The sequence below is a fragment of the Aethalodelphis obliquidens genome, unplaced genomic scaffold, assembly GCF_003676395.1.
Source record: "Aethalodelphis obliquidens isolate GAN/ISIS:26980383/991018 unplaced genomic scaffold, ASM367639v1 scaffold88, whole genome shotgun sequence".
Lineage (NCBI taxonomy): Eukaryota > Metazoa > Chordata > Mammalia > Artiodactyla > Delphinidae > Aethalodelphis > Aethalodelphis obliquidens.
In genome coordinates this window covers 4,304,152-4,327,148 of record NW_020838032.1, presented here as the reverse complement: position 1 = coordinate 4,327,148, position 22,997 = coordinate 4,304,152, and the positions used below count along the sequence as shown (strand labels likewise).

Below are 22,997 nucleotides of genomic sequence, written 5' to 3'. Positions count from 1 at the left end.
GAGCTGTTCAAGTATATTTTTTATGATAGATAGGTATACTTATACTATAAAAAAACTTAACACTAGGGCTTCCCTGGTGGTGCAGTGGTTAAGAATCTGCCTGCCTAATGCAGGGGACATGGGTTCGAACCCTGGTCCGGGAAGATCCCACATGCCTTGGAGCAACTAAGCCTGCGAGCCACAACTACTGAAGCCCGTGTGCCCTAGAGCCTGAGCGCCACAACTACTGAAGCCTGCGTGCCTAGAGCCTGTGCTCTGCAACAAGAGAAGCCACTGCAATGAGAAGCCCAGGCACCACAATGAAGAGTAGTCGCGGCTCACTGCAACTAGAGAAAGCCCACGTGCAGCAAAAAAGACCCAATGCAGCCAAAAATAAATTTAAAAAAAAAAAAACAAAAAAAACTTAACACTAGTAAATTAAGCTTTTTTTTTTTTTTTACAAATTTTTACCAATGTTTTCAGATGTCAGATTATCATAATATTCCCCCAAAGATTCTACAGACCGAATAATCTGAACTGGTTAAAAAGGATGAAAAAATGAATGCAACATTTAATAGAGCTTTTATTTGTTTAACTTGGTAAATGTAGAATGTAATGGTTTCAAGGAAAACTCTGGAGTATTTCAGTCACAACTCAACAGTTAACATGATTTTGAAGAACAGTCTTATCTTCAATATCTACCCACCCTTACACAGACACATCTACAGGAATCCATGTACATACATATTAGTTTTCAACAACCCAGGATTCTCAACAACTCTAGAATTTAGATTTTATTTTCTCACACACTTCAAAATTATCCATTTGATGCAGGATATAACCATAAGGAGATAAAAATTCATGCAATGATACTCAGGTTTTGAAAAAGTAAACCCAATATTTGATACTTCAATGCTATGTAAAGTGCATTGAATATCTAAAATAAAACAAGTGTCAATTTCATCATTAATTAATAACATATTTATTGTCTTGAAACCAAACAGGCCCAAGCTGCTTTCTGACTTTCTGAGTCACCTCTCTATACACTCACTGCTCTCAAACTTCCTATGTAATGAAAACCAAGATATTTCATTTCTTCTATGCAGTTCACAAGAGATGGCAAAGGGCTCAAGGTAGGTATGTTCTTGATAATTCAGAGTCAGAAAGTACGTCTTCTTGTGCAGAAGGTTCATAGTCTCCTGCATTTTCAGCCAATTCAATATCTAACTCATCATTACTTTCTGCACTGTAATCAACTTCTTCAAGGAATCGAGGTTCATCTTCATCCAAAACATAAGTGGTGGGGCTGTAGCCAAAGCACATGGAACACACAAGATTTCGTTAGTTTTCAAGGCTCTCATATAAAATTATTTGGCCATGCTGGATTAACTTTGATTTCAATATAATACAAGTAATTTGGGTTAATTTTTTAAATGTTACCCAAATGAACAAATTAAGAAATTTATAATAGCAGAAATCTATTGCATTGATAATAAAGGGTGAAATGCTGATTTCTAATTATCTGACAAGCGTGTCAATATATATGCTACAATTAGATAGCTACAAAAAACAATGGACTCGCTCCTTAGGTTACTTCTTTGAAGGATTCCATCAATTTGTAGACTCTAAAAGTGTATTTTAATCACTATAAATCAAGTAACAGATAATTTCAACAGGCTTTATAAGGAACTGTGGTATCTAATTGGTTCCTCCAGTAATGCCCTGAAACCACTTATTCTAAGTCTGTAAAGTAATTATTTGCCATAAAAACGGCCCATATACCCATCCTCACAGTTTCCACTGGTCAAGAAAAAAAATGAAAAACAAGTGAACACTCCATACCCAGATTACTTACTTTCCCTTGGGACACAGAAGAAGATATTTGCTAAAAGCACTAAGTGCTTCTAAATATTTCATTAGGCAGGTTGTTTGGGATTAAGACAACCCTTCCACTAGGGTAACATATTCTTTCCTCTTCAAAAAAAAATCACAGTATTCTGATTTCTCCCCATTTGGGAGATTTTACACACACACACACACACACACACACACACACCCATATCAAAGAAACACTACAGAAACGTTTCAACGTCCCCATTTTGTGACCAAAACGATCTCAGCTTCATATAGATATATGTTTGTTTATATCCCACCTACTTCCCATTGCTGATACAATTAAAAGCTATAAAATCAGACAATAAAAGGGGAACAATAATCTTGTCAAATAAGCAGAGAAAGAGATGTTATTAGGCACCTAAAATGAAAGAATTCCTGCAACTGAATATTAAATTCAGTTCAGATATCTGGAAGTTTAAACAGGAAAGACAAGTTAATGGATTATATTGTTCTAATTTTCTGAGACAAGAAGGCAAAACTCATCTGGTGAGAGTATCTTTTTTCCTAGAATTGTTTTAATCTTGCTAAATAAGGAAAAGAGAGTAACACATTGCAAAACCACCTTGATCTTGTATAGTAAACTTCCTCTTGAACACTGAGAGCTTGCATCATGATACAGTAGTCCTGATAAATCAAGCTGAGTGGTTTGGAAGATTGCGTAAGACTTTACAATACATCTAACATTCACAAGAACAATTTCACCATTATGCAACTAAAATATCATCACTCTGTTAGGTTTTTAGAAAAAAAAAAGTTGGATTAAAAAATTATTTGCCTTTAAAATGACAATTATTCTCTTTCTTTTGAAAAACTATTAATTCATTCCATCTTGACCTTGGTGTTTCAAATTCTCAGGGTGTCCCAGGGAAGCTAAATACTAAAAAGTTAATCAATTTGAACAAAGGGAAAGAGTTTAAAGAAAAAGCCTGGTCTTAGAAACTGTAAGTCAATAAGGAAACTGAAGGAGAGGAGTTAATTTAGGGACAATAAAGATGCCCAGGATCAAGCCACAGAAGCTTCCAGAAAACAAGGAGACTTGGAGCTGGTAACAGATGCTGGCAAGAACTTTCAGACAGAGAAGCACAACCTGGAAGGCAAGCTCCTGGAAATTTAGAAGAAATCCCACAATAAAGAACGTTCAGGGCTCTGGATACAGAAGATAATTTAAGACTGTAAGTTCTTGATTTTGGCTTATTCATATGCCACCTGTGACATGAACTCATTCACGTTCTGGCATCACCCATTCTAAGAGCCAGGAGTGGACTAGTTTCATATTCTTAGCCCACTGCTGTAACTCACACTGGCCCTGATATTTGACTCCTGTTTCTGCGGATCCTAACAAAATCATGTTCCTAGCCCAGCTTCATTAAGGACTACACCACAGCTGAAATATTCGGTACATCCTGCAGTGGTAACGGGGCCATCAGTGCTAACTTATGGTGGGGAGGGGGGCAGAGGGGACAGGAGAGGTCAGTAGATCTGGGTTTAAGGAGCTAGGGGGATACTGAGATGAGGAAAGAGAAGGAAGAATACAACCCCCATCACTCACTGAAAGCAGCCTTCTTACTGGCACTTTAGATGCTCTTTTATTAAAGCCCACCCTGCCCTTTCTCTATAGTCGCCCTTTGTACCCTGCACATTCTATCTGATGCTTCTCATATGCATTTGAAACCATCGATTGAGGGCCTGTCTTCTCAGTACTAAATCATACGTGTCTCCTGGCAACTCCTGCCGGTCGGCTCCCAGACTACCTGATATACTGTAGCCCTGAACAAATGTTTGCTGAACCCTATGAGAAGCCACAAGGTTGACAAGATCACCCATTTTCATATCACCCAATCCCAGTGATTTTACCTTAGTGAAAAAACTTAAGGCACAAGATCAATCCTAACAACTCAGCTTTACTTTTATTAATAATTCCAGCATATGTTTTGAGCGCCTTACAATTTAGGAAGTTCCTGCACACACGTGATCTCACAATAACCTTCACTTCAGAGAAAGACTAAGGTAATTTGCCCTAGTGTTATAAAACAATCCCTTTGTATCAGCAGACAGGAATTCAAATATTATTTTAATCATAAAAAAAGAAAGTCTAATTTTTTCATTGGGGTATAGTTGTTTTACAATGTTGTGTTAGTTTCTACTGTACAGCGAAGTGGAGTTCCCTGTGCTATACAGCATGTTCTCATTAGTTATCTATTTTATACATAATGTATATGTGTTAATCCCAATCTCCCAATTCATCCCACCTCACCTTTCCCCCCTTGGTATCTAACCAACATTTAATTATTTCCCATCACTACTACGTTGCTTTTCCCACCACTACTTCCTTGTTCCCCTCATTTTCTTCACATATGTTTACTCCTTTTGCCCTGTTTTTGTTTCATTCTAATAGCTGTTCCATATATACCTGCCTTAATATCCTTCTATTCTGGATTTTAGAAACATTTCATTCTAAAAGAGATCATTTTAATTCAAAAACAAATCTTCCTCATGCTGCTTCAGGGAAAATATCAAAACTTTCCCCCAAAGGGCATTCTCACAGGACAAATCATTGAAATTCTCTGTTGTATCGTTATGATGTGGAAAAGGTTTATAATTCTGCTTCAATCAGATCCAGAAAGTTTTCTGGCTATCCTTATGTTAAACTATTAAGCACTGCACAAAATTAAACCAAAAAATTAAGTGTCTCCCTCAAACGTACACTCATCTGCTGCCATTACAGCTGTTCTGACATCCGAGACACCAGGGTGTAGACCCTCAGCTCTGTTACCTGTACAAGCACGGAGGAAACATGGAGTCGGCAAGTCTGGGTTTGTGCCTCTACCCCTCTGTTAACCAGCTGTGTGACCTTGAACAAGTCACTTACTTTCTCCAAGCACTGGTTTTTCTCAAGGGTATAGCGGCCCCACCACCTCACAAAGTGGACTGGCTCAAATTAGATAGTAAATGGGAAAGCATTTGAAACCCCTAAGCTGCACAAATATAAAATGTTATTATGACATTAATAAAATCCACCTTGTTAAAGAAAAAAGTAAATCAATCTTTCTCAATTCCTAAAGAGTCCAGGTGATGGGCTGCCCCAAGCCCAGCAGACTAAAAATGCTGCCTTGCCTTTGTAACTCCGGATCCTCCCTTAACCCTGCACTCTTTTACAATTCTGAGACCAACCTACCTGTTTTCAGACAGTAAAATTTAAAAATAAATAAATAAAGATACCCTGGGGAAGAATTTCTGAAATTTATTTACAAACAGAAAAATATTCCATTGCCCACATTGTCAGAAATTTGTGACTCGCTGACTGTGTCTTTCTTGTGTTGAAATGTTAAGTCTAAGGTGAAAGAAAATCTCTATCTGCACAAATATTGGAGAGCATTTTACTTATATAATTTGATTCCTACCCTATAGCCTCTACTAAATATCACAAAGTTAACAAAATTATCCACAAAAAACACAAATAACAACTTCTGTCAGTCTTAAGTGCCCACGGCATACATATAAGTACTTGCACACACATTCACACGCAACACACACGCGCACACACACACACACAGAGTGTACAGAATGTATAAAAAGAGATTATTTATCTATTTGGGAAAAAAAAGGAAAGTAAGTTGCTAATTTACTGACACTTTGTTGAAAAAAAAATGTAACAGTTGCCTTCGGTTAACAGTAAGTCACTAAACTCCAACTTAGTTTGCTATTGATCTAAAAACACTCCTTGTGCATAATGAGAGCGTTAAATGGTTAATTCTCAAATAATACAGGGCCGCTCCAAAAACTGAAACCATTCCCTTTCAGTAATTTTGCTTAGTCATTTGGAAGATGCAAGACATAAGGAAAGTACAGGGGAATTTTGGAGTTAGGCGTGGATGCAATTCCTGGTTCTGTCAGGAATTACCAGATGGATGACCTTGATAAATTCATCTCTGAGCCTCGATTTACACACATATGTAGAGGGGTTACAATTGCATCTGTCTCTGGTCATTCTCAGTAGGACATTTCTGAGATAACAATCCAACTTAACAGAAATTCGGAATGGGCACGCGTGTTGGGGGTCCCAAGACCACCCCAGGTTTAGTGATTTGCTAGGACGATTTACGGGATTCAGCACGGAGTTGTATTCAAAACTATGACTTATTATAGTGAAAGGATACAAAGAAAAATCAACCAAGAGAAAAGGTGCATGGGGCAAAGTCGAGAGAAAACCAAGGGCAGGCAAGGGCAGTGGCTAAGAGGCAGGGTAGTCATCAGAGCTTTCAGCAATTTCAAAAGAATGCAGGCAAAAGTTGGAGTTCAGAGCTGCAAAGTTTCCTGAAGGAAGGGAGTTACAGAGATGTGACCCCCAACAGTTCTGACCTAGAGGTATTTGACAAATTCTTAAAATACACAATGCAAGAAGCAGAAAAGCAAAGCAGAAAGCAGCAAAACAAATAAAACAGAAAATAACAGCATTTTTGGCAGTCTTGTGGTGCTAAGGAAAGGAGAAGCACTGGGCCTTCAATTGTGACCTCTGGAGGGCTACAACTTAGAAAGGGGGGAGGGGTGAACCGAGAATTACACAAGCTTCATAAGTTTTGCAAACCCTTCTCAAGTCAGCTCAGTTCCTCACTCATTTGGGGTGATCTGCCCTATTCTACGGCCTGCCAGAGGAGAGAATGAATCCTCTTTGAATGAGTATGTGCTCTTCTTATTCTGATACATTATATTCTTATTTTGAAGTCTCAAATAGACACCTATGTGAGAAGAATAACTTCATTCTTCGAAGAGGCTACCAAGAATTTAACACATAAATATCTATAAATGTATCTGGTCATCAAATGTCTTGTCCAGGCAAGTCTTAGAGACTAACAATGACTAACTTGACACCTACCTGAATCTCAATGATAAGGATGATCATTGCCTCCTCTTATGATAAGCCTCAAAGCTTTCATTATAGTCAAACCTGGACTGTGGTCCTAAGTGCTCACTTAAGTCCCAGTTATTTTTCTAGATGATTTCAATTTCCTCTGTATTTGTGGGTACAACAGCATTTCACTGACTTAGTACAAACGCACAAATGGTTCACTTTTAGTTATAAGCAACTATGATTTCCAGGGGACTTGGAAGTTGTGATATTATCTTCAATTACATGGCATGATTTATCTGCCTAGAAAATATTCCAATAGCAATTGTAGCTATAAGAATTTTCTACGTGGTAGTAATAAATGACTCTCATATGCAAACCAGACTCAAATATGTGCATCACAGTCACTAAAAAGGAAGATCCATTTTTAAGATTAGCTTGATTAAATGGTAAACTGTACATTAAAAATGGTGCACATTAATATTAGTAAGCTTTACTATACTAGATATTGCTGTGAACATTTGTCCACAAATGATCTATACTGACAGAGACTCTCCTTGACCAAACTTGAGGCAGGGTCCTCTGAGTCCTCTTTCTGACTTGGCCCTGACCTGGGTCTCTGTCCTTAGTTCAGTGGCTCTGCCTGCTTACTCCAGGTTTAGCAAGAATCTTGCTGAGTCTGTTAATCCCTTACTCTCGGTATCTGATCACCCTGGCCTGCTTTCAGCAAAAATTCTGTCATGTCCGTTTAGCCAGGATCTCCCTTACCCCTGATGTTTCCTCTTAGCAATTTTCCATCCACAAATCCCCACTCTATACCTCAGCTATAAATCTCCACTCTTCCACACTGTATTCAGAGTTGAACTCAACTCACCCCTACTGCAAAACCCCACCGTAGCAAGTCCTCCTGAATTAAGTCTGCCTTGCTGTTCTTTAACAAGTATCATGAATCATTTTTTTTCTTTAACAATATTAATTTAATTTGCTGGGAAGAAAAAGTTCTTATATACTTACAAATAAACACTAGCTTCACATAAAGAAAGTGGACAATATGGAGGTTACTACTTCATTCTAATGTTAATAGTGTGCAGCAATCAATAGCTTTGTATTACTTTACCAGTAACTTCCAGCTATCCTCTCTTACACTTCTAGGGACAGGGTAGAGCCTTCAACCAAGAACATTATGAAGTTAACTGGTCCACAGACCTGTACTCATTTCCTGTACCTTAGTAGAAATGTACTCTACATTCATCAAAACACATCAAATTAGATTTTTTTTTTTTTTTTTTTTGCGGTACGCGGGCCTCTCACTGTTGTGGCCTCTCCCGTTGTGGAGCACAGGCTCCGGACGCGCAGGCTCAGTGGCCATGGCCCACGGGCCCAGCCGCTCCGCGGTATGTGGGATCCTCCTGGACCGGGGCACGAACCCGTGTCCTCTGCATCGGCAGGCGGACTCCCAACCACTGCGCCACCAGGGAAGCCCCTAAATTAGATTTTTAAAGAAGCATTCACACAAAATAGAACTAATGTTAAGCATGTTTTAAAGGCTTTCTTCAGCTTAAGACCTATTTATTTTATTAGTTGCATTAGGAAAAATTTCTCATCAACTTTTCTTATGTCTTTGTATATGCACAAAAAGGAATTAAGTAGTGATACATGGATGAATCTCAAAAACAAAGGTAACTGAAAGAAGCCAGACACAGAAGGTCACATATTGTATGATTCCATTTATTTGAAACATCTAGAATAGGTTAATTCATAGAGGCAGAAGTCAGATCAGTGGTTCAGGGGCTGAAAATGCTGCTTAATGAGTATGAGGGTCTCCTTCGTGGGTGATTAAAAAATGTTTTGGTACTAGACAGAGGTGACTGATGGTTGCAAAATATTGTAGACAAACTAAATACTATTAAATTGTTCACTTTAAAAATGGTACATTTCATGCTGTGTGAATTTCACCTCAATTAAAAAAAACAGGTCCAAATACAGTTTGATTATAAGATAATAAGTAGGCTTCATTTAAATACGGCTATTTTTTTATTACAATAAAACAGTGTATAGAGTTTGGTATTTTTCAACTTCACTTTCCCATAATGTTTCAAACATACTTAAACTTAAAACCATATGCCTATGCCTATTATCCTGAAATTTAGTCACCATGACAATTTCCTAATGAGAAGTATTGTTAAACGCTTTATCAGTTCTCAAATCCTTTAAATGAGGGTCACTGAGAATACTGCTTAGTTCAGGTAACAGGTAAAATAAAAACACTTTTGCTAAGTTCAAAAACACTATATAGCTGTGTATGGTCAGGCCACTCAAGATCGCTGTTCTCTTGCTCCCTGTACATCCCCCACTCAAGGAGTGCCTGCCTCACCCACACCCTACTGGCATGACTGACCTTCCCTCTTAATCACAGAGCCTAGTAAGTAACTTGCCCCACGCCCCATCCTCCCACCCTTACCCCCAGCTTAGTGATCTTCTACTCTTCAGATCAGAATGGCTCCACCTGCTAGTTTATCAAAAGGGCTGTGAGGGACAGGCTCTTCTGCTGGTTTCCCTGGTAACTGGTGAGGCAACCTGATGCCAAGTCTCTGTGTAACTGGTAACACCCACCCCCACCACCGGTAGTGAAGACTGCGGCCATGTCTTGCCTGCTGTCTCTTTCCAGGACCTTGCATCAGACATGTAAGAGTCACGATCCAATAAACCAAGGATGTCTCTAGCTGTCTCTGGGCTCGCTCTTCGGTTTTAAGGCTGGGCAATTACAAGGCGTGCAGGCCTGTAGGGTGTAGCCTAACAAGCTTTAAGTTTTTAAATGAGTTCTACCAACATTCCCAGCTTTGACCTAAAAGAAACACACCCCCTAGGAAAGACATAATGCAGACTTAAGCGTTGTATGAAATGGAATTTTTATTACACAACAAATACAATTGGGTAAAGTTAAAATGATTTGTGTGTGGCAATTTCCAACAAATGCCCTAAGAATATAAAACATAATTAATTTTCAACCACAGGCTTCACTGAGAAGCAAGTTCTATAATTTATGGTAAACATAGTGGACCTCAAAAGCCACTAAGATGATGGGAAAAAAAAATAACTTTTTTAAAAGGAATAAACCCATAAAAAAGAAAACTGGAGGGGAGATAATAGCAAAGAAGAGATATCAACAAAATGTTGGAGGATGGAGGAAGATAGATGAAATTAGTAGGCTTGAGTTCCAACTTCCTCCAATTTGCTGAGCATCTACAGTAGGGGAAGCCAAGGAAAAAATGCCGATTTGTATTACAAAGCCCTAAAACAGTCCAGGAATTGAAGATAATGGTTATATGGGGAAACTGAAAACAGAATTGGTTAAAGGGTATTATAAAGAGCAATTAGATCTTTAGATCCCCTTGCCTGGGCCATGCCCTAGTTCAAAGAGATGGAAAGTTGACTTTCTAAACACTTTTTATCAGAGAGGCTACTCACTTAGGGCAAAAGGCAGAAATGGGGTAAAGGTGAGGAGAGTAAGTGAAAGTCTGCTCAAAATAAGTCCTACTAGGCTCCCAGAATGCTGGCTTATGCCCCTGGGCAATATTTCTCAATTTTAAAAAATCATCCTCCCTAGTTTTTTGGGGTTTTTTTCCCCCTAATCCCCCCTTAATTAACTACAATTAAGAATTAAAAAGATAAATTTCACATCAGATTAGACCCAGCTAAAGGAAGCATGGGTGAATTAAAGGTTGGTTAGGAAAAACATCCAGAAAAATGCAGATGGACAAAAGAATAGAAACTTATTCATGACAGTAAAAGACACAGAGGATATAGTAAAAAGGTCAAACTTAAAAGTAAATGGAGGGCTTCCCTGATGGCGCAGTGGTTGAGAGTCCGCCTGCTGATGCAGGGGACACGGGTTCGTGCCCCAGTCCGGGAAGATCCCACATGCCGTGGAGCGGCTGCGCCCGTGAGCCATGGCCGCTGAGCCTGTGCGTCCAGAGCCTGTGCTCTGCAACGGGAGAGGCCACAACAGTGAGAGGCCCGTGTACCGTAAAAAAAAAAAAAAAAACAGTAAATGGAGGGGCTTCCCTGGTGGCACAGTGGTTAAGAATCCACCTGCCAATGCAGGGGACATGGGTTCAAGCCCTGGTCCAAGAAGATCCTACATGCCATGGCGTAACTAAGCCCACACGCCACAACTACTGAGCCTGCAAGCCTAGAGCCCATGCTCTGCAACAAGAGAAGCCACCGCAATGAGAAGCCCACACAGCGCAATGAAGAGTAGCTCCCACTCACTGCAACTAGAGAAAAGCCCACGCACAGCAACAAAGACCCAGAGCAGCCAAAAATAAAATAAATTAATTTTAAAAAAAAGTAAATGGAGTCCCAGAAAGAGGGAGATAATGGAGCAGAATCAATGTTTGAAGAGAAAATGGCTAAGTATTTTCCCAAACTGATAGAAGACATCAAGCCACAAATTTAAGAAACCTTGTGAATCCCAAGCAAAATAAATAAAATCACATCTAAGTTAAACCCCTAAATAACTAAAGACTAAGAGAAATTCATAAAAGCAACTTAACCTTAAAAGATAGATCATGTTCAAAGGGGCAACAATCAGACTAATGGCTGACTTGACAACTCAGTGGTGGAAGATTGAAGACAATAGAATGATCCCTCAACATGCTGAAAAACGTTTCTCTATCCAAAAAAACACCCCTCAAAAATGAAGGTGAAGACTTAAGGGTATTCGTTGAGTAGAAGAAAAATGACCCCAGACAAAAACTGATATGAAGAAAGAAATGAGAAAAGGGGCGGGTAGTGGTGAGGCAGTAAATGTGTGGTGAGATCCAATGACTGCATAAAACAGTAATAACGGCTACAACGTGTACAGTGCTCATAGTATACTCTATCTGACAACAGCAGTACATATATTGAGAGGGGGTTAAATGGAGTTAACATATGAAGGATCCTATATTGTCCCAAGAGATAAAAATTCACATTTATATTGAGTTTGAATATAAATATGAATATATTTTATATAATATAAATGTAAAAAGTTTAGTTTAAATAAATCAAAAAGAAATCTTTTCAAAAACACAGGGCAAGTGGAACAAACAAAGCAAATAATAAGCAGGTAGATTTAAATCTAAATATGTCAATAATTACAGTAAATGTAAATGAACTAATGTTCCAATTAAAAGGTAACTAACTGTCAGACTAAAATTTTACAAAAACAACTATATTCTGCTTACAATATATTTACATATAAAGAGACAGAAGGTTAAAAACAAACACTAAATGAAAAGAAAGCTAGTTATAGTTTATATACATGTAATACCAACATGGTTAAAGAATCTGTCTGCTTTTTAATATAAAGTCTTATATTCAGAAGTTTTAAGCATTCCAAGTAAAATAATTTTACAGATCAGTGTTTTTAAGCTTTGTTCAACTAATTGATTTTTAGATTCCAATTATTGTTTCTAAAACTAAAGTATCTTCTATTAAATGAAGCAATGGTATATATACTAAATGGAACAACTGGGAAATTATTTTTCGTAATTATCAAAGATTCACTTTGAATAAGTCTCTTACCTTTTTCTTAAGTTTATTTAAACAAACTCAAATGCTATGTGACAAATACCTTCGGGTTTATGGTGTTGTGAAGACTAATTATTTGTCATTTATAAATGAGTCACTGATTACCTTGACAAAGGCATTTAATGTTTACTATTCTTGCCGCTGCAATTATTCCAAGCTTACTTGATATAAATTGCCTATAGAAAATAAATTAGTTCACAACAAATAGATATTCTACCTTGAGAAACAGTTAAACCTGAGGAAGACAAAATTAAATTGAGGGCTACTATGTGGAATAAAACCATCCACATTGTACACAGAAACAAAAGCATAAATTTGACAGGGGAAGATGGGTTCAAAAGTTTTTAAGGGTCAACTCACTAAAAAAAATGGGAAGAACTTATATTCATTCAGATGATACCTCAGGTTCACATTAAGACCAGGAAACAGAAAGTTACCAAGGACAAAGAAAGGATACAAAAGAAGAGTACAGACAATAAAGAGAAAATGACAGGAAGGTAATCTTAGTAAAAGTAAGTGGTTTCCTAGTTCCATCTCTAACACCATAATTTGCCTTTTTCACTCCAATATGGAAATGTGGCTTCACCTGCTACTGATTCCATATTCAATCATCAAGACCTCTCCACTGCCGCCTGATACTGTCTCCTCAAACAATCACTGCCAGTTACCTCCTTATTTGAGCTCTCATCGTCCTCTCAAACATGAATGATTCCAAACAGTTTCCTCAAGGGTTTTCTTGCCTCTACATTCCTAGCTTCAATCAAATCTTTACACTACTTTCAGGCAAAAACTACCAATTAGCATACTCCACCCAGTGGCTTCCAAACTGCCTACTGCCTAAAGGATAAAGTCTAACATCCTTACACTGATATTTAGGGTACTGTAAGACCCTTCCCCCAACCAACAAGCAATCCAACCCAATTGAATCTGAAAATCTTACGTAGCAACCTACCACTTCCTCAACTCAATATGTGACTGGCACTATGCAAGGCACCATTAGACAGGGTTGAAAGGCATAAATATGGTCCCTGAGGTTAACTAGGAGTTAGCTAGGTAGGTGTGACTGACAGACTTCTCTCAGAAGCTGGTTTAGACAAGTACATGCTTTGAGATCCTTATTATCCTTGCTCTAACCACAGAGCAATGATAGATAAAATATAAAACAGGAAAACAAAGAAGACACAGATGCATACAGAAACAAGATAAACATCTCCTTGGACCAGAAAAAGCATAGAGGCACAAAAATAGGTCATGGGTCTCCTGAATTCCAGGTCCAAGAGCAGGCAGCAGTAGCTCCTTCAAAATAACAGGGAGGCTTAAATGTCCTAGAGCCAGGGAATTAAACCCAGACTCATGGCAATCAAGCAGCTGGAGTGAGGCTTCCCACTTTAGAAAGGAGGCTGAAAATATAAGGCTGAGACTTCTGCCTAAGGCTAAGATTTTATAAAGTTGCAATTATTAAGTCAGAAAAAAGGAGACAAAGCAGCAAAGTCAGAACCCTCATGAACACAGTCACTTGTCCAGCAAAATCCCCAGTATCGTTGAAGGATGGGAACTAGGAAATACAAGACTAATAAAATGCTAGCGTAAGCTAATATAAGCTTGGACTGGAGCCTAGAGCGGGCCAGGTAGAAGCAACACAAAATCATTAAGGGCAGAGACTTGAAAGAGCTGGGGGTTTGGGGGAAGCTCTCATTTAATATGAGCTTGCAAGTTACAAAACTCTTGAGAAACTGTGATGAGCTTACCAACACAAAAATAATGGCATGATCTACAAATGACTAAGAAAGTGTTTAGGGTCTTCAAAGAAGGGAAGAATAGTAGCCATAAGAATAAACAAGGAATCATGAAATTTAAAAATGCAGAAACAAAAAAGAACCAATTAGACGTGAAATATATAATCTTTAAAATAAAATACTCCCATGAGATAAACTTTAGACCAGAAACAACTAAGTTTAGTGAATTATAAAATGCTACTGAATAATTTACCTAGACCGAAGTAGAGATAGAAAATGTGAAAAAGTTGTTAAGAGACATGTGTGGAGAACAGACAGAGAAGCTCCAGTGTAGGAATTCTGGGAGAACAGAATAAAGGAATTGTCAAAGAAGCAATTTTCAAAAAAAAAAAAAAAAGGGTTGAGATTTTTTCAAAATTGAAGAGTCCTCAAATTAAAAGTACATATTGTCAACCAAGGTATATTCTTTTTAATATACCACTCCTAAACACAATGCACTGAAACTGAATAGCACTGAGGATAAGGATAAAACCTTAAACAAGTGGAGGCACAGACATTTTGGTACAGGAAAAAGCAAATGCAAAGACACTGGGATGATAAAAAGATTTTCATGTTCTAGAATAGCACTACTCAAGGTATGGTCCACAAATTCTTTGTTATTGGTCCATGGCAACAAAAGCCTAGAAATTAAAATGAAGTGTTCAGAAACTTTTACAACAATTTTACATAAAATTACGTGTCTGGTGACTCTAATAACAGGAAATTGGAGCTTATATTTGCATTCCTTGGGGTGCCCTCTTCCATTTGTATAGTACTTCATTCTTACTGTATTTTAGTCAATTATCAATCCATAACAAATTGGAAAATAAAAACTAGACCTTTGCTAGTTTAGGAGCACTGTCATAAAAACTAAAAAATGGTCAGTGCGGTTGGAATGGTAAGAATACAGAGAGAGCAGGACAAGCTAAAGGGGGAAAGAAAGGTATAGATGGCTCATTCTGGACCTCAGAGACTCTGATAATGGATATAGGCCATATATGTGGAAAATAACTGAAGGACTTTAAACAGGACAGTGACCACTTCGTACAAAGAAACTGGAGGATACAAAAAAGTAAGGAAAGACCAGTCAGAGGCTATTTGAGTAGAGCAGGCAAGAGATGATGGCAGCCTGGACCGGTGTAATGGCAGAAGTGGTGGAGAGAAATAGAAAGACCTGAGAAATATTTTGGAGGTGAAATCAAAAAGCCCCAGGTGGTGGATTGGATTAAGGGTAAGGGAGAGAGGAAGAGATGCCAAGAATAAGATTTCTTACAAGAGCATTTGGGTAGAGGGAGGTGGATACAGATGAATGGGTTTGTTTGGGGAGAGGTAGGGGAACAGAAGTCATGAGTTGAGTTTTAGACAAGTTAATTTTGTGTCCAAGTGTACAAAATCAAGTCGGAAGCTGGATACGTAAGTCTAGAGCTCAGAAGAGAGGTCTGGAAGATTATATGTATTTTGGAGTTATCAAGACACAGATGTAATTTAAAATCACTGGAATGAATATCACTTATGGAAAGTGTGTAGGGGGAAAAGAAAAGTTGAAAGAGGAGAAAAAGCGAAGAAGATAGAGAAGAAACACTCAAAGGAAAGTTTTTGCACACCACAACCCCCGTTTTTGGCCTCAACAAATAAACCCAACTGATCTGTGTTACATTTACTATAGCTTTTATTTCCAAGGTAATTGTTATCAGTGATTGCCAATGCACAGCAAAACTAAACGATGATTATCAAAAGCTAGGAAAAAGAGGAAAAGGTAAGAAATATGTACAACTTCCCTCCCACCCATTTTACCAATAATGCAAATAATGACAAGAATTTACAATGATTCTTGAAAAGTTTCCAAGAAGCAATAAAAACGACAGCCAAATGAGTAAGCAAGCATTTTTAAATAAGATTTTAAAATCATAAATGACAGTAGCTATGAGGAAAAGAGCTTTGTCAGTCTTGGTGGTGGGGGAGCAGTCTTAAAAGCAATAAGTATATACCGATAATTCCATCGGAAACTTTGGAGCTAGCTAGTTTCATCTTCAGCCAACAATCAGAACCTCTCTCATTCCTCCTTATTCACTCTACCCATATTAGAAACCAACTAAAACAAAAGAAAATAAGAATAACAGAAATCTACATTCAAGAAGCAGTACTTTGAATAACTGGACACCAGTAGTATACATTAGAAGTATCAACCTCAAAGAACAACTCCAGAAAACTCTTGCAGTCACATTTTCCCTCAACTTACCATAATACCTGGTGCTTACAATACAGAAGTATTACACTAGCATAAGCTTCTAAACATTTTGAATTTTAATACATCCTGCATAGGATATATCAGTTATCATTCCTTGCTTAAGAACATATACAGTTATTACTTCTCTTCTATAAAATCCACACTAACCTTCCCATGAAATTGAACACCTTGCTCCCGTAATGCCTTCTTCAACATTAGCTTTTCTAAGCTCCAAGCAATCCTTTCCACCTTACCTAAATTAGTCTACTTCTTATTGCCAACTTTGTTTTCTTCATGTTAGCTCCTATTTCTTTACCAAGCCTCATTTACTATCTTTCAAGCCCTAGCTTAAAACTTACTAATTTAAGAAATTTATTGCACATAAATCCAGGTGATTTTAAATTATTTACTCAGTAACTTTTTTCTCAATATGTCTAGGCAATTTTTAAATTTTGTTTTTTTAAATATATTAATGTATTTTCTGTATTTTTTATAATTACCATCATGCCCCTTCACAAATGTAAATTGTGCTTTTTCTATTATACTGTCAGCTCCTTTCAGAACACTATCTTTTGGGGAATAACAAAAGGTATGAAACACAACGAAGAGCTCATGCCATGAGACCATTCTGTCAGGCTGGGAGAGGTGGCTGTTCTAACTAATGTGCAGAAATGAACAGAGTCAATAAAAATGAAGAATTAGGGGAATATGTTCCAAACAAAGAACAATAAAAATATCCAGAAGCAGATCTTAATGAAATAAAGGTAAGGGATTTACCTGATACAGAGTTCAAAATAATGGTCATAAAGATGCACACCAAAGTTAGGAGAGTAATGCGTGAACAAAGTAAGAACTTCAAAGAAGAGATAGAAAATATTAAAAATTCCCAAACAGAAATGATAGAGCTGAAGACTACAATAACTGCACTGAAAAACGCAATACGACGGTTTCAACAGCAGACTAGATCAAGTGGAAGAAAGCATCAGCAAACCTGAAAACAGCAGTGGAAGTTTTTCAAACAAAGGTGCAAACAGAAATAATGAAAGAGTGAAAATAGCTTAAGATATGCATTATAGGGGTTCCAGAAAGAGAGCAGAGAAAAGGAGGCAGAAAGGTTATTCAAGAATTAATGGCTGAAAACTTCCCTAACTTGGGAAAAGAAAGAGACATCAGACAGCTGGATCTAGGAAGCCTAGAAAGTACTAAAACAGATAAATCCAAAAGGACCCACACCAAAACACATTATAATCAAATCATCAAAAGTTAAAGACAAGGAGAATCTTCAAAGTAGCAAGAGAAAAAGAAACTCATTACATACACAGGAACCCAGATAAGACCACATAAACAGATTTTTCAGCAGAAACCTTGCAGGCTAGAAGGAAGTAAGATGATATACTCAGAGTTCTGAAAGGAAAAAATTGCCAATCAAGAATACTCTACCTGGCAAAGTTGTCCTTCAGAACTGAAAAAGAGATATAAGTTTTCCAGATAAATAAATGATGAAGGAGTTCATCAACACTAGACCAGTCTTAAAAGAAATGCTAAAGGGAGTTCTTCAAGCTGAAACAAAAGGATACTAATTAGTAACAGGAAAACATGAAAGTATAAAACTCACAGGTAAAGGTAAATATATAGTTAAATTCAAAATATTCTAATATTGCAATGGTGATGGGTACATCACTTATAAATCTAGTTTCCAGGTTAAAAGACAAAAGTATTAAAAACAAATGTAATTACAATAATTTGTTAATGGATATACAATGTGAAAAGATACAAATTATAACATTAAACAAAATGTGAAGGAAGGGGAAGTTTTGGTATGCATTTAAAGTTAAGTAATTATCAGATTAAAATAGACTGTTTATATTTAAAATGTTTTACGTAAGGGTGGTGGCCTTGGCAAAAAAGAAAAAAAAATGTTTTATGTAAGCCTCAATGCACTGCCAAAACCTATAGTAGATACACAAAAGATAAAAAATTCAAAGCATACCACTACCGTAAGTCCCCTACATACAAACAAGTTCCATTCTGAGAGCACGTTTGTAAGTCCAACAAAATTAGCCTAGGTACCTAACTAGCACAATCGGCTATATTGTACTGTACTGTAATAGGTTTATAATATTTTTCACACAAATACATAAAAAACAAACAAAGACAAAAAATAAAATATTTTTAATCTTACAGTACAGTACCTTGAAAAGTACAGTAGTACAGTAAAACAGCTGGCATACAGGGGCTGGCATCGAGTGAACAGGCAAGAAGAGTTACTGACTGGAGGAGGGAGAGGAGAGATGAGAGATTATAGAACTGAAGGATCATCAGCAATGGGAGACGGAGGGCAAGCTGCAACTTCATTCATGCCTGATGCTGATGACATAGGTTCTGGTTCCTTGCTGGATTCAATTCTATCTACCCTCTTGAAAAAATGATCCAGGGACGTCTGGGTAGTAGCTCTTTTTTTCTCATCATAGATGACACAGCAGCACTGGATTGCATTCTGAACGGCTGCTGCAAACTTCGTGTACTATTCTACATTCGGCTCCTGTGCCTCAAAACTAACAGTGCCTCCTCAAATAAAGAAAATCCCCTTGCCATTTCCTGTGTTGTGAATCTCTTTGGTTCTTCAGTTACTTCTTCTTCTTGTCTCCCTTCATCCTTTCTCTGGGTCTCCAATTCCATCAGGTCTTCATTAGTAAGCTTCTCATGTTGCACAGCAAGGAGTTCAATGAAGTCGTTCCCTTGCAGATCTAGCTTGAAATAAAGATACTGTACTACTGTACTCTATACAGTACTATACAGTAAAGTACACAAAAGCACAACCACTTGTAAAGGATGCACGCAGATGACAATGTACACCAGACACATGGACTAACTTACATGATTGGACATGTGAACACACGTTTCCATCTTTGAAAGTTTGCAACTTGAAGGTTTGTGTGTAGGGGACTTACTGTACAGAAAATTATCAAATCACAAAGGAAGAGAGCAAGAGAGGAAGAAAGAAACAAAGGAATTACAAAATAACCAGAAAACAATTAAAATGACAACAGTAGGTCCACACCTATCAATAATTACTTTAAATGTAAATGGACTAAATTCTCCAATCAAAAAACAGAGTGGCTGAATAAATAATAAAAGAGACCCAACTATATGTTGCCTACAAAACACACCTCAGTTTCTCAGTTTTAAGGACACACATCAACTGAAAATGAAGTGATGAAAAAATAAATTCAATGCAAATAGAAACCAGAAGAAAGCAGGGGTAGCTATACTTATACCAGAAATAAAAGACTTTAAGCCAAAGACCAACAAGAGAAAATAATAAGGTCATTACATAATAATAAAAGGATTGGACTTCCATGGTGGCACAGTGGTTCAGAATCTGCCTGCCAACGCAGGGGACACAGGTTTGAGCCCTGGTCCGGGAAGACCCCACATGCCACGGAGCCACTAAGCCCATGCACCACAACTACTGAGTCTGTGCTCTAGAGCCTGCGAGCCACAACTACTGAGCCCATGTGCCACAACTATGGAAGCCCGCATGCCTAGAGCCCATGCTCCACAACAAAGAGAAGCCACCGCAATAAGAAGACAGTGCACTGCACGAAGAGTAGCCCCTGCTCGCCACAACTAGAGAGGAAGCCCGCACGCAACAACGAAGACCCAATGCAGCCAAAAATAAATAAACAAATAAATAAACTTTAAAAATAATAATAATAAAAGGATCAATTCATCAGGAGGATATAACAATTCTAAATATTTATGCACCCAACATAGGAGCACCTAAATATATAAAGCAAATATTAACAGATCTGAAGGAGGAAACAGACAGCAATATAAGAATAGCAATGAACTTCAAACACCCACTTTCAACAATGGATAGATCATCCAAGACAGAAAATCAGTCTAAAAAAAACCACTGGAATTAAACTACACATTAGACCAGACGGACCTAACAGATATATAGAACATTCTATCCAACAGCAAAAGAATACATAAACACACATGGAACATTATCCAGGGTAAATCATATCTTAGGCTACAAACAACTCTTAATAAAGTTAAGAAGACTGAAATCATATTAAGCCCAACCACAATATAAAACTAGAAATCGATTGGGAATTCCCTGGTGGTCCAGTGATTAGGACTCTGTGCCCTCACTGCTGAGGGCCTGGGTTCAATCCCTGGTCAGGGAACTAAGATTCCACAAGCCGTGTGGTGTGGCAAAAAAAAAAAAAAAAAAAAAAGAAAGAAAGAAAAGAAAACTAGAAATCAATTAGGAAAACTGGAAAATTCACAAGTACATGGAGATTACACAACATGTTCCCAAACAACCAATGAGTGAAAGAGAAATCAAATATTTTGAGAGAACTAAAAATGGAAACACAACATACCAAAACTGATGAGATGCAGCAAAAGCAGTTTTCTAAGAGGGACGTTTATAACAATAAATGCCTGAAAAAAGCAAGATCTCAAATAAACAACCTAATTTTACACCTCAAGGAACTAGGAAAATAAGAACAAACTAAGCATAGAGTTAGCAGAAGGTAGAAAATAACAAAGATCAAACAGACATAAATGAAATAGAGACTAAAAAGAAAAAAAGATCAATAAAATTAAGAGCTAATTTTTTTTTAAGATAGAATAGACAAACAGTGAGACCTTCCAAAAAAAAAAGAGAGAGAAATTATAAATGAAACAGGAGACATCACATCAGATACCTCAAAAATACAAAGGATCATAAGAGACCACTATGAACAAATATACACCAACAAACTGGACAACCTAGAAGAAATGGAAAAAATTCCTAGAAACATACAAGCTACCAAGACTGAATCATGAAGAAATTAACAGAAAATCCGAACACACCAATTACCCGTGAGGAAACTGAATCAATACTCAAAAACCTTCCAAGATAACCCCAAGACTAGACGGCTTCAATGATGAATTCTACCAAACATTTAAGCAAGAAATAATAGCAATTATTTTCAAACTCTTCCCAAATTAAAAGAGGAGGGAACAACTCCAAATTCATTTTACAAGGTCAGCATTACCCTGATACCAAAGTCAAAGAAATTTTAAAAACAAGAAAATTATTGGCCAATATCCCTGATGAACTTAGATGCAAAAATCCTCAATAAAATGTATTAGGAAATCATATTCGACAATACATTAAAAGAATCATACCTAAACCATGATCACCTTGCACCCTGAGATGCAAGGATGGTTCAACATATGCAAATCAATCAATGTGATACACCACATTAACAAAATGAAGGACGAAAATCATATAATCATCTCAATAGATGCAGAAAAGCATTTGACAAAATTCACCATCCATTCATGATAAAACTCAGCAAACCAGCATAATAAAGGCAATATATGACAAGCCCACAGCTAATGTCATACTCAACGATGAAATACCAAAAGCTTTTCCTCTAAGATAAGGAACAAAACAAGGATGCCCACTCTCACCACTCTTATTCAACACAGTACTGGCTTGAGCAATTAGGCAAGAAACAGAAATAAAATGCATCCAAATCAGCAAGGAAAAAGTACATTTTCTCTATTTGCAGTAGACAAGATATCATATAGAATCCCTAAAAACAGCACAATGTTAGAAGTAATAAATGATTTCAGTAAAGCTGCAGGATACAAAATCAATATACAAAAACCAGCTGCATTTCTATACACTAACAATGAAACATCAGAAACAGAAATCAAGAAAACAAACTTACTATAGCATCAAAAATAATAGTTAGGAATAAATTAACCAAGAAGGTGGAAGATCTGTACACCGAAAACTGTTAAGACACTCTACTCTTATGTTCAAAGCAGTATTATTCACATAGTCAAAGTATGATAACAATCTAACTGTCCATTGATGGATGAATGGATAAAGAAAATGTGGTATACAGATATACAATGGAATATTCAGCCTTAAAAAAAAAAAAGGAAATCCTTTCATTTGTTACAGCATGGATGAAACTGGAGGGCATTATGCTAAGTGAAATAAGCCAGACAAAGACAAATACTGCATGTGTCACTTACATATGAAATGTTAAAAAAATAAAAAAAAAGAATTGGAACAACTCAGAAACAGAGTAGGAAAGTGGTTGCCAGGGGATATGGGGCAGGCAGAGGACGCAATAGGGAGAGGTTAGTAAGAGTGATACAAACTTTCAGGTGTTGAGATGAATAAGGTCTGAGGAAGTAATGTATAACATGGTGACTATACTAGATAACACTAGATTGTATAATTGAAATTTGCTAGGAGAGCAAAACTGAAAAATATTCCCTCACACACAGACACAAAGGTAAACATGTGATGTGATGGATGGGTATGTGAATAACTCAATGGGGTAAATCCTTTCACAATGTATACATATACCAAATCATCACAGTGTACACTTTAAATATCTTACAGTTTTATTTGTGAATTTTACCTCAAAAAGGTGGGGCGGGGGAAGAATACATGAAATAACTTAAAAGTAGGCTTCTAAACATCAATGAGAACAACTTTATTTATACTTATTATAAATAAATATATTTATTTCCATTATCGTTTAGCAAGTGTTTTGAAATATAGAGAATGCAGAGGATCACTGCCTCAATTATCACATTATATAAGAATCGAGTTCTAATTAATGTTTTACTACACTTAAAACTACTAAATTGATACATATATATAACATAGCTT

At 37.1% G+C, this 22,997-nt stretch overlaps 1 protein-coding gene across 5 annotated transcripts in view; it reads right to left on the bottom strand.

Annotated features, from left to right (window-relative positions):
• Positions 1 to 532: 532 nt before the first annotated feature.
• AGTPBP1 (ATP/GTP binding carboxypeptidase 1) overlaps positions 533 to 22,997 on the bottom strand; it is a 170,615-nt gene continuing 148,150 nt past the window's right edge. For 2 of the 5 annotated variants that reach the window (XR_003430280.1, XM_027094259.1), the window contains one exon: positions 533 to 1,285. Coding sequence is in view for 4 of the 5 variants with exons in the window: in XM_027094259.1 (XP_026950060.1) it covers positions 1,108 to 1,285 (178 nt within the window). In the remaining variant the exon portion in view is untranslated. Of the gene's footprint in view, positions 1,286 to 18,997; positions 19,045 to 22,997 lie in introns of those variants that run through there. The other 3 variants (XM_027094261.1, XM_027094260.1, XM_027094262.1) reach the window with 2 other exon arrangements.